The sequence below is a fragment of the Triticum urartu genome, chromosome 6, assembly GCF_003073215.2.
Source record: "Triticum urartu cultivar G1812 chromosome 6, Tu2.1, whole genome shotgun sequence".
In the NCBI taxonomy this organism is placed as follows: domain Eukaryota; kingdom Viridiplantae; phylum Streptophyta; class Magnoliopsida; order Poales; family Poaceae; genus Triticum; species Triticum urartu.
Window position 1 is genome coordinate 54,269,057 of NC_053027.1, and position 12,562 is coordinate 54,281,618.

General features: G+C 43.8%; 1 protein-coding gene across 2 annotated transcripts; it reads right to left on the bottom strand.

Moving 5' to 3' along the window:
* Positions 1–2,062: 2,062 nt before the first annotated feature.
* Positions 2,063–10,286, bottom strand: LOC125517473 (calcium-dependent protein kinase 4-like). 2 transcript variants are annotated; one of them, XM_048682668.1, is made up of 12 exons: positions 9,882–10,286; positions 8,219–8,349; positions 7,667–7,708; positions 7,451–7,562; positions 7,269–7,347; positions 6,972–7,141; positions 5,840–5,966; positions 5,189–5,304; positions 5,002–5,109; positions 4,858–4,920; positions 4,587–4,760; positions 2,063–3,010 (listed from the first exon to the last, which is right to left on the bottom strand). In XM_048682668.1, exons 1-12 carry the CDS (start codon positions 10,134–10,136, stop codon positions 2,876–2,878), a joined length of 1,512 nt encoding a protein of 503 aa, XP_048538625.1. In that variant the 5' UTR covers positions 10,137–10,286; the 3' UTR covers positions 2,063–2,875. The 2 variants fall into 2 exon arrangements, with proteins under 2 accessions (XP_048538625.1, XP_048538624.1); XM_048682667.1 differs by lacking the exon at positions 2,063–3,010 and adding an exon at positions 3,065–3,487 and having other exon boundaries at positions 9,882–10,280.
* Positions 10,287–12,562: the final 2,276 nt, after the last annotated feature.

The following is a 12,562-nucleotide window of genomic DNA, read 5'->3' on the forward strand; positions in this document are numbered from 1 at the left end:
TAAGACTATGGGTTTACGAATATTTGAATGATTGTTTTGGACAAGTGGGAGATGTTTGAATTATGTGTCCTGCAACTATATTCAAATTACTAGGAATTACTAAATATTCGGAATACCTCATTGTGGAATTATACATGTATTTATGCATGGAATTACTTTACATGATTATCATGGAATTATCACTTGTTGGAAAGTACTTAAGTAGAATATGCTTAAGGAAGTTGGTCGATTATCAGTGGAATACAATATACGATTTATATTGAAAAGACTACACGGGTACACTGATGATTGGAAGGAGCTAGATCGTATAGTTAGATTACAGCACTAATGTTGATCTACGTAATTAGGGGAATTTCTCTATTATGGCGTTGCTCACAAGCGCGTGCTTCAGGGACATAACGGGTAGAATCCGTTAACAGACAAATATGATCGTGGTTGGTAATTTGATCTGGACTCTATCCCGGAAACTAGTGGAAAAGGCTAGGAATCTTATATCTGCATAAGAGGTGGACTCTTTGGAAAGACAATATAATGAGGGCTTCATCACCCTCATCCCCAAAGTTGGGACTCCTGAGTCTCTCAATGACTATCGACCGATAACGCTTCTCAACTGTTGTCTCAAAGTTGTTACAAAAAATCTTGGCTAATAGACTTCAAAAAGTCATCCTCAAAATTGTGCACAAGAATCAATATGGATTTCTTAAAGGCCGGACCATACAAGGTTGTCTTGCATGGGCTTACGAATACATATATCAATGCCAATCTTCCAGAAAGGAAATCATGCTTCTCAAGTTAGATTTCGCCAAAGCATTTGATACGATTGAACATGAGGCAATGATTGAAATTATGAAAAGCATGGGATTCAATGACAAATGGCTGGGATGGATTCGATGCATCTTCTCCTCGGGCAAATCTTCGGTTCTTCTTAATGGCACTCCTGGTCGGCAATTCTACTGCAAATGTGGCGTGAGGCAGGGGGACCCTCTCTCCCCACTAATCTTTGTTCTTGCGGCCGACCTCTTGCAAGCGGCCATAAATGATGCTTTTGTGCGCCACTTGATCCACCTGCCGTTCTCATCCCCACACCAGAAGGATTACCCAGTAATTCAATACGCAGACGACACCATCTTGCTCATGCCCGCATGCACCCAACAAGCTACTACCATCAAGGACATCTTAAATGACTATGCCACGTCCATTGGGTTGAAAATAATTTTTCATAAATCCACTCTTATCACAATGAATTGTGACCCGGAAAAAACTCAGGAAATAGCAAATATCTTTGGATGTGTCATTGGCAAGTTACCGTTTACCTATTTGGGCCTCCCACTTGGAACTACACGTCCAACAATTATCGAGCTCATGCCGCTGGTTTGCTCCATGGAAAGAAGACTAACTGCCACTCTAAACATGATATCCTACGGTGGCAAATTATCCCTGCTGAACTCTGTGATAACTTCATTGATCATTTTTGCTCTATGCACACTCAGACTGCCAACCAAGATCATTGAACTGCTGGACAAGATTAGAAGAAAGTGCTTGTGGACTAAGAAACTGAGCAAGGTGACAAATGCAACTCCCTATCCGCCTGGAACATGGTCTGCCAACCCAAAGAATGCGGTGGCCTAGGTGTAATTGACCTCAGAACTCAAGGAGACGCCCTCTTACTCAAATACTTACATAAATTCTATAACAGGTGGGATGTTCCTTGGGTCCAGCTAATCTGGAATACATATTACTCTAACCGAATTCCACATGCTTCAGACACATGTGGATCTTTCTGGTGGCGAGATGTCGCAAAACTAATGCCCATTTATAGGGGGATCTCTACTGTCCAGGTAGCGAATGGCAAGAATGTTCTCTTCTGGAAGGATTCTTGGACAGACAATATTATCGCTGAAAACTATCCCCGCGCATTCTCCTACGCCATAAATGAAGACGTGTCGGTCAAAGATTTCTTGTCCATCACGGCACTGCGAGAGGCGTTTCACCTTCCACTCTCAGAACAAGCTCACGCTGAAGTTCGACAAATGCAATCTGACCTGGCTACGATTACCTTATCTGATGAGGCAGATGTTTGGATATATGCATGGGGATCAGATCAATTCACAGCTCATAGATACTATACATTCTACTTCAGAGATACTATACATTCTACTTCAGAGATGTTCGAGCGCATGAGGCCTTTGGCTGGATTTGGAAGTCAAGATCCACCATGAAGATTAAGGTTTTCGGGTGGCTGCTTTTGACTGATCGCCTTAATACCAGGAATATGCTCAAACGATGTCATTACAACATTGGTGAAGACCACAACTATATCCTTTGTGGACTGCAAATTGAGGAAACCCTGGAGCATTTATTCTTCGAATGCCAATTCAGCATTGAATGTTGGACAAGTCTGGGACTCTCCTGGCCACAAGGAATGTCACGCCTTCAGAATGTGGCTATGGCCAAACAGCACTGGAATCGACCTCTATTCATGGAGATGTTCCTGCTTGCGGCATGGAGCTTGTGGAAGGAACGCAACAATAAACACTTCAGGGGGATTGTCCCAACAAAACTTTCTTGGCTAGACAGATTTAAGAAAGATTTCTTTCTCCTAACCTATAGGGTCAAGGAAAAACATAAACATCTCATCCCTATCATCCTTTCTTCTGTAGTCTAGCTCCCTCTCACACCCAAAATGGGGTGTTGACACATGTATATACACCATGTAAATTGTATATCACCATTTTAATACAAACATAACAGTGGGAGGTTCTCCTACTGTTCACAGGTTCAAAAAAAAAGGTCCCTACCCCCTAGCCTCATATACGCGAATTGTGAGCGGCATCACGGATAAGCGCGGAGGAATAGGGGGTAGACCACAGTTTTTCTAACACAAGATAGTCAGCTCGTTTTCAAGTATAGAGAATAAAAACTCGAGGACCGCCTCACCAGCATAATCAACTTCGCAAGCTCTTTTAATGAACTGATCCAGTCCCAGCACTCTCCACACCTCCTTTGCTTTCTGACATTGGAATAACATATCCTTTGTAAACCTGTTTGTTGCAACACGGAAAGAGGAAACAAGAAAAAAATGTACTTTTCCGTAAAAAAGGGGGGAAAGGTTGTACAAGAAAGAAACTGTAATCTGCGCCTTCCACGCAACTCCGTAAATATTTACCTTGAAACTTGTCTACCCATACAATGACTGCACACAGAACCTGGATGCTAACAAATCAGAAACCCTCACATCGCACGGAACGCGGAAAACAGCACGAAAGAAGAAATAAACAGACTACTGTGCTCATCACCATCTCCCCCTATAGACGCTCCTAGTCGATTCTCACAGAGCCTGGGGATTCGGAACTCCGGACGGGCTCGGCAGGTTGCTCATGCTCGCGGTTCGTAGGAGCTTGCGGAACTCGGACAGGCTTATCCGCCCATCTTTGTCGATGTCGGCCTCCTCCAGCAATGGCTCGATGGATCCCTTCAGGCCCGTGTGCTGCGCATCGGAGGAAAATCACAAGTGAGAACACTACCGGTTACATTACGGTATCTATGCTGCTGTTGTTGGTATACTGTTTGGTCTGTCTCAGTAAATATACTACTCTAGATCATATCATAATATCGCACATTGCCACGCCCTCCTTTTTGTATGATGGAATTTAAGTTGTATAAGAATGTAATATATACACTATGTTACTCCCATTATGTGAAATATAATTAAGTTGCAAGCACAATTTCTGAAAATTGGAATGAATATACATAGAATGCAGCGTGTCACCAGATTATTTAGCTTGCCATGTTATTATGTTACTATTTGAGTTAATTGTATGTTTTACCCCTAAGTTTGATGATTTTGACAGGTTCTACCTCATTTGAGCCGAATTCCTCCATTTTACTCCATTTATCATGTAGTATTTTACACAAATACTACATGATGTTCTCTTATCTCGAAAAAAATCATGTTTTCAAAGGAAAAAATATATTCATGATAAATGGCGGCCACGGCATCGCTACATCGACCAAAGGCTGCCGCGGGAAAGATATGCACTACACCAATTCCCAATGTGTCAACCCAATGATCCATTATAGCCTGATTAACCACGGCTCTCCGAGGTCAACACTTGGAGCAGCGGCCCAAGAGATGGCAGGCCTGCAACGACAACACTGCTGGCACAAAGAAAAGATCTGCACCGCTCCTTGACAGATCCAAGGACTGACGAAGGAAAAACGCTACGAAGGCTCGTAGGTCGCTCAGTTATACTGTTTCCTAATAATATTTAGGCTCTAAATAGTAATGGTCCAAATATGAATGCTCAAGCATGCAGCTTGGACAAACAAACGAGCCTTTCAAACCTGATGCATACTTTCTTTTTATGGTGGAAAAAACATAATTTCTATGCGCAAACTCGAGGAATTACTTCATTCACTGAATATGAAGAACCAGATAGTTGGAAGCAAAGCACAATATGGAACGTCTCATCCAGATTAAGTCGAGCCAACTCACCATTCATGAGCAAAAAAGTGCAAAAAAGGATTATGTGACATGATGCGTGAATCGAAGAACCAACATGAACACAATGGGAATCAGAACTTACCATTCTAAGTTCATCGGGGGTGATGTATCCATCACCATCCAGATCGAATTTGCTGAAAGCAGCTTGGCAGCGCAGGCCCCACCTTTCAGAGTCCAGCTCAGCCATCTGATGTATGTGGAGAGTTGCTGCAACAAACTCTTTGAAGTCGACAAGGCCATCCGTGTTGCTGTCGATCTATCATATAAAATAAGAATATAAGATCAGTTGAAGTTATGTCAACTGCTTGCTGTGAAATAAAAGGGAGACTGAAAAGAAGTTACTCAAAGCTTACCGCTTGAATGATCTCGAGAACACGAGGGCCCTTCAATCTCCAAGGAAGATCCTTCGCAAGGGCCTATGGAAACATACAAAGATCGTCAGCACCATCCAGTACCAGTGCAAAACGTTCTCATATAAAAACGACTCTAAATCTTACATGCCGCATTTCTTCAATGCTAATTGATCCACTTTTATCAACATCAATAGCATCGAATTGGTCCTTTAGATCCGCTAGCTCTTCCTCATTGACTGTACTTGCTAAGGCCTGAACAAGCAATGGAGCAATATTTGTAAGGAACAGAATGAGAATACCATAAAAATATTTTTGAGACCGCGATGCTTACCCGCAGCGCAAATTGCTTAAAACGGCTGTACTTGACAAATTGGCGCATGTTGTACAACACAGATATATCGACAGGGATCTCAGATGCATCTCCTCCTTCTCTCACCCATGGATGTGCTAATCATGTCAAGCACAATCACAATCAGAATTAGTAAACATTCTTGCTGCAATCATCTTCCTAACTTGATGCTTAAAAAGTTTAAGCTACATGTTAACACTATATGTCTTTCTACAACCAAATAAACTCCTATAAGATGATACAGCCTGGAAAAAATATGGTATTGCAGCAGATATCCAGTGTTTGGCCTCACTAAAAAACCAAATAAAACTGAATAACTCACATGTGTTTTTAAAATTTCATAAGGCTTCTTTTTTAGAGAACTTTATGTTACTCCCGGAATCAGAATGCAACATCTGGTTCTAGCATCATATTTTGAAAATGCCAGAAAAATTTCGTGATGAAAGACAGACTTGTCCTCAGGCTGTATGTATGCACAGCACTTAGCATGCAGATTGCAGACTTACTCATGTGCATTCTTTTTTGGCACTATGTATGTGTGTGTTTTCTCACGCAGAAAACAAGAATAGACAAAAAATACAACCCTAAGCATCATGTATACTAGCAAAGTATTGACATTATATTGGAACTTACAGAGAGCTTGAGCTGCTGTCAATCTCGCCCTTGGGTTCTTCACCAGTAATTTTTTAACAAAATCTTTAGCACTTGAACTGATGCTTGGCCAAGGCCTCTTACGAAAATCAGGCTTGTTTCTTAGAACCTGATTAAAAGAAATTAATAGAACACATAAGATCATGTATGCTATCAAGATTCTGTCTTTGCTGATGTACATGCACAGAAACATTACACACAACAATAAAAAATGACGGTAGATTTAAGTGGGCGGCCATATTATCCAACACCTTTTACTGGTTGAGTAAAATGTTTAACTTATGGTTATTTTCTAAATTAACTACAAATGTTCTGTCATGGCATGTGGGGTCAGACTTTTCTAGCAAGCCAGTAGGAAAGGCAGCAGATTGTTCTCTTTTTGTAAAATACCGAGAATACATAGACATGTTTTAAAAATAGTTATAACATGATTTGGCAGGAAAATTTATTCCAGGAGATAGTACTATAAATTTCTATGCTTAGGTGCCTGTCTGAAACTAACGCAATATACCATCATTTAACATGGATAATCCTAGGATCAAATTTCCCAGTAGCTATACCAGCAGCTATGCACAGTTTGCCTGGGAGGATTGGCACCATAGACTGTGCCTTTATACTGTGTCTGTAAAGAAATATAAGAGCGTTTAGATCACTAGCCATCTAAACGCTCTTATATTTCTTTACAGAGGGAGTATTAAATAAAATTGGACGCTTTTTTATACATTGATTTCTGAGATGGCTAACGGTTATACATCAACACGTCCAAATAATGGTAGGCAATTTAAGGCTGTATTAAAAGGACAGACCCAGTGCTAGAAGCTCCCACGCCAGGTGGGGTCTGGGGAAGGATTATACAATTTAAGACTGCATTGTGTCAAATAAATTGGCAGGCATCAGCTACTACAGAAATTGCATAAAGAGTAGAGACTGCACATGTTTAAGTTTAACCCTTAGTAAGGTAACATTGCTACATTACATAGTGAAAAGGTTGCAAAAAACACAGCTTCTTCATTTTGTCTGTTCACTGTGAAAACACTGATAAAGCTCACCGCAGTCACCAAGCACACTTTACATGGAAGCATAAGCATAATCAATACAACAGCAATCCATTTACCTCCTTGAATATACCATCCTCTGTTTTATCCCAAAAAGGGCGCCTCCCACAGAGCAAAATGTAAGTTATAACTCCTATGCTCCAAACATCGGACTCAGGTCCAGATCGACGTTTTAATACTTCTGGTGCAACATAATAGGCACTGCCAACTATATCACGGAACTTCTTCCCTGTAATCATGCATTTAAACGATGTATGAGCCAGAGCAATTACCGAGTTCTATGCCCCGTTAAGACTTGATGCAACAAGATACACATAACAATGATGCACATATACAGAAGACACTGAAGCAGGTACCTGGTTTTATGAAATCTGACAAACCAAAATCTGTTGCCTTCAGAGGCGAATCCTCCTTGGTTGATTTGAAAAGGAAGTTCTGGGAAGGAAAATAGGCACATTCTTACATGACCTGAGAAGTAGTGAAGTATCACCAAAACTGTATACTAAATGCCAAGACATCAAAACCGATCAATTTTTACCTCAGGCTTCATATCTCGGTGGACTAACCCACGCAGATGACACTCAGCAGCCACTTTGAGCATCTGCCGCACCACCACAGCAGCATCTTTCTCACTATAGCGGCTGTTTTTTCTGCCAAAGGGGAAATACCAATGAGAAGTGGCTCTAGCAACCTAATGATACTAGAAGAGAAAACGATATATGGAACAAGAAAAGCAGAATATATCTGATCTTACTTTGCCAAAATCCGGTCCAATAGTTCACCACCTTCACAAAGTCTGCAAGAAAGGGCAAAGAAGCAAGACTTAGTACTTGGTAATAGAGCATAGGAATGATTATGTTTTTAAAAGAAAGAACTCCGGATATCTTTTAAGTGTGATAGTCCAATAGATCATGCTATATGCTAACCAAATATCTGTCGTACAATGCAAGGAAACTGCAAAGAGTTCAAAACATACATGACTAAGTGCTAAAAAGTCATGAACTCAAAATTTAAACATTTAATTACACTATAACACGTTCTGACATTCATATATTATTATAATGTAAAAGATAGATAGACAATACAACTGGTCTATCCACAGTTAGGAATAGAAACTTAATCTATCTCAGGACAGGACAGAATTACTAGGATATAGAACGATATTTCAGCAAGTGCATGTTTGTGACTCTAGGAACAAGAAATCGTAATTTGTTTCAACAAAAAAATAACACCATTAAATCTGCAGACCATCATATGATTAAATGTTAATGAGAGCAAATTCTGCTAAATGTACAAGACTACTTACTCCATCACAATATACACATATGAATCGTCCTCGAATGCATTGTCGAAGTGAACAATGTTCTCATGGCCTTTAAGGGCTTTAAGAATCTTAACTTCTCTCTTTACATCTTCCACAGCAACAGGTCGGGTCATCTGTCATAAAGTCCATAAATATACTTGTGTTAATCACATACTCCAAAGATGATGCATAGCAGACAGATGTAAATGTGTAATTGTACACTGCACGTATCCAAGACTTCAATTAGCTGCATGGATGAACATTAGCTGAACAGGACTCGACGCCAAATCTATCTATAATAGAGGATAATGATTTATAGAACCATGGGCAATTAGCATTCATGCAGTGAAGTATTATGTTTTCATTGGTTATTATTATAGATCGCAACATAGCAGTGCAGGTGCTACATTTTGTTTCCTTTGGAATAAGAGGTATAATTCCACAGAAGGTTAATAATCAATAGTCAGTACGACTTTCACAAGGATATCCTGCTGTCAACTTTCAATTGTTATGCATTCTGCCACAGAACGAATGGCCCATATTTCTAGCATACCTATGACACGAATTTACTATGAAAGTCATTTAAGATTCCGTGGTGATTGAAATTTCTAGACGTATTTCAGTGCTAGATACATCCGTTTGAGCGACAAGTAATATGGATCGGAGGGAGTAGAAAATAATAAAGCAATACTGTCGTTTGAACCAAGGTACTAAGTCTTTGAATACATCAACACCGTGTTGATTAGTACATGCATTCCCAGGTCAAATTTAGTGGAATGAAGAAAATGTCATCCGCCAATAACACGGAAGAAGCCAAAGAGACATTGTCCACTCCAGGAAATGGTTGGTGAGCTTACCAGGAGCAACAGGATAAGCTATCCTAAATGAACACCTACACCAAATTATCCGTAAAGACTGCAAAAAATAATATCAAAACTAAAATCAAGGTTGAAAACGAAGACATATACACTACGCGAAAACTGGAGCTCCATGTGAAATGTATTTCACAAAAATGGCGCTTCACAAGTTCTTAACAGAAACAAGAGGCGCCGACAAGGTAGCGTACAAACTACTACTATCAACCATAACATTCTCCCTCTGAGGTTGAAAAGACGAAGCATCTACGCAAACAGTCAGGAGTTAGGAGGAAGCGTCTTCACCATTTCAGGGAGAAGTAGAAGTACAGGTACTTGTACCATTTTCAGGAGCAAAATTGGCGTGGTGAACAACTACTCAAGTGCCAAACCAGGAAGGAACCCGCGAAGATGGGCTTCACTCATGTACTGGACCCCCAAAAAGGAAAGTGGACAGCTGCACCTATTGATGAATCGACAAGAGGAAGAGTGTAGGGCCTCGCCGACACGGAGGGTAGACCATCCTCCTCCACATATCATCAGCGGCAGCGGCAGCATTCAGCAATCTTATACCGAGAATGGCGAGCAATTTCATTTACCCCGTGTAATAATCGTATCTTCTAAAGTCTAAATCCGCGCAACGCCGCTGAATCGACGAGCCGGGTGATCTCAAGCTAGCCGAACGAATCGCCCGACGACCGGCGGCGGCGACTGATTCCGTCGCAATCTCCCGACCGAACGAAGACCGCGGGGAACCGAACCGAACCGAACCGAGCTGCAGATGCGGTGGGGGGAAATCCTGAGAAACGGACCTTGGCCTTGTCGATGCGCTTGACGGCGACGCGGTCCCCGGAGAGGCGGTCGACTGCGGCGAAGGTGTAGCCGAACTGGCCGTGGCCGAGCAGGCGGCCGACCTCGTACCTGCCCTCGAAGTCCCGCTCGTAGCCGAACTCCACCGCGGGCGCCTCCGCCGCGCCCTTCTCCTCCGCCTTGCCGCCCCTCGGCCGCTGCCGCCGCCGCCGCTCCGCGTCCGCCTCCTGCTTGGAGGAGGACAGGCAGGCGCCCATGATGGCCGGTCCTCGTCGTCGGAAGGGTCGTCGCCGGGAGAGTCGTCGTCGTCGTCGTCGGGGGCGCGGGGGTTTGGGGGTGCGAGCTCAGCATAGGGAGGGCGCGGGCGAGGTATATAGGGGCGGGGAGGCGGAGGCGGAGGAGGGGGGTTTGGGTCGGGTCAGGTGGGGTGGGGTGGGGGAGGGGGGGAGGAGGAAGGTGGAGAGGAAGGTGAGGGCGGAGCGGAGGAAGAGGAGGGAGACAGCGAGAGGGGAAGAAGAGGAGGCCTTCCCGTGTGTCGCTGGTCAGTCAGTCAAACCGTCAAACTGCCTTGCCTCCCATTGTCAACACACCTCCTCCCCCTCTTTCACACCATTTCTTCCCTTCTATTCTTGTCTCTTTCCTTCCTTGTTTCTCCTATCATAATGTAATTTTTCTGTTTAGTTTAAGTTACAACGACGTCGAGGGGGTTTAGTTTGTCTGATTTCTGTGTTTCTGTTGTGTGTCCTGGACTAACAATTTCCTCCCGCATCCGTCTACGGACATGGATGCGGGAGGCAGTCATCCAACGTTGCCCGCATACATTCGATGAACTAACCGGACGAAATCCGTGAACTCCGCGCCGGCATGCCACGTTGCGCCTATCCCGCCAGCGCCCCTGTCGGTGTACTCCTGCGCCGTTTGGGCGCTCCAGGATGACTAAGAGCTGTCGCTGCCAGAGCTGCCGCCGAGGTAGTGGCGAAGGCGACCACGCGCCTTTGTGGTCGCATTGGGCACGGGTGGCAGAGAGTGGCGCTCCTCCTTGACGTGCCGGGCGACGATGAGTGGCGCTCCTCCTTGGCGCGTCGGGGTGGCGACGAGAGGTGCTCTTCCTTCACACGTCGGGGTTGCGGCGACAGGGGCTCCTCCTTCACGCGGTGCCCAATTTGGACACCCCGGTTGGGCGGTGGAGAGCGCGAAGGGGATGTCGACTCCGACTTCACGGGGAGGAGCATCCCCGGTGGCGGAGGCGGGCCGTTCAGGTGGAGGACGGAGCGACAGAGCATCAACTCAATCCGCTGCTCGTACTCCTCATCTGTGGCCGTGTACACCTGGTCCGCCACCACTCCCGCGGATTGCTGCTGCAGTGACGACTGGTCCTCCTCGTCGCTGGAGGAGATGACGATCTCCGCCTTCATGGAGGAGCCTCCTGTCGATGAGGGCGACGACCCCGGAGTTCGAGGGTGGCGTCATCACGATCCGTCGATACCCACCCCGAAATTGCTGCCTGCCGACGCCGAGGCTCAGGACTTGCCCATCACCGGAGTTGTGGACGAAAAGGGGCGGGAAGGGGAGGAGGAGGAGGATGAGGAAGAGCGAAGAGATCCTTTTGCTATGCTACAACATTCTTGGCATCCTTCACCCAAAGTGTCAACTCATATGTTATGCTTATGAGTTATGATGAGATCCTTTCTCTATTTTGGACGGTTTGATGTCCTACCAATTTTGATGCTTCGTGACTCTTCTGATTCCCCTCGATGATCCACTTTTCTGGTTTTACTTGTTCAGCCACCATGTCATATCCCTAATCGCTAGCCTCATTCACTTCTTCATTGTGTGTCCTTCAGTCCCCTCCAGAGATCGTTCAAGTCCGAGGCGGACATGGTGGCTCGCCGCCCTCAGCAGCGATGAGGATGAGCACGAGGTGGAAGCAAACATGCCTGATGTAACGTCCCGGCATATATGGTTAAGATCTAGACTGATCTCATAGATCAACACTATTATTATCCTCAAATTGCTCTAAGCCAAGAGGGAATTCCTTATTGTTATGTCTAATTTTGAGGTTCCTTGCAGACGAGTTTCTGAAGAAAAAAAGAATTTTTTTATTGATATGAGTAGCATATCTATCATATTAATCCGGATATTATACATGGCCTTTCGATAGTAGGGGGAGTGTACAAAATATTCTTGTACCGGAGTTTTCTCAAAAGAAAAACAAGGAAAAGTAAATAGTAGACACTAGTGTTGGGCATGCTTCCAACACGGTTGGTAACATCATCATTGGTAGGTGTGATATTGGTTTCTCTATTCCAGAATCGGTATGTGCAAATTTTATTAGGGACAAGGCGTTCAATAGTCCTTAAACATCTACTCTCTTTGTTCCATAATGAAAGATGTTTTTTGACACTACACTCTTTCTCCAAATATCTAAACATGCATCGAGCTATCTTACACATGCGGCAGCTAACGATTTGTATACATACTGTAAAAGGAAAAAAAATGCATACTGTTAAAAGATGTGCTCCCAAACTAGCTTTGCATGATCGGCCAGTGTTAATTTCCTGGTGGTTCAACCAGCAGCCACTTAATTATAATAATACCACGAATTAAGTTTGATTTGATTGCCTGACAGCGCTATGTTGGTCGTCTCTCCTCCGCAGTCTAGATAGGGAGGGATTAAGCAGAT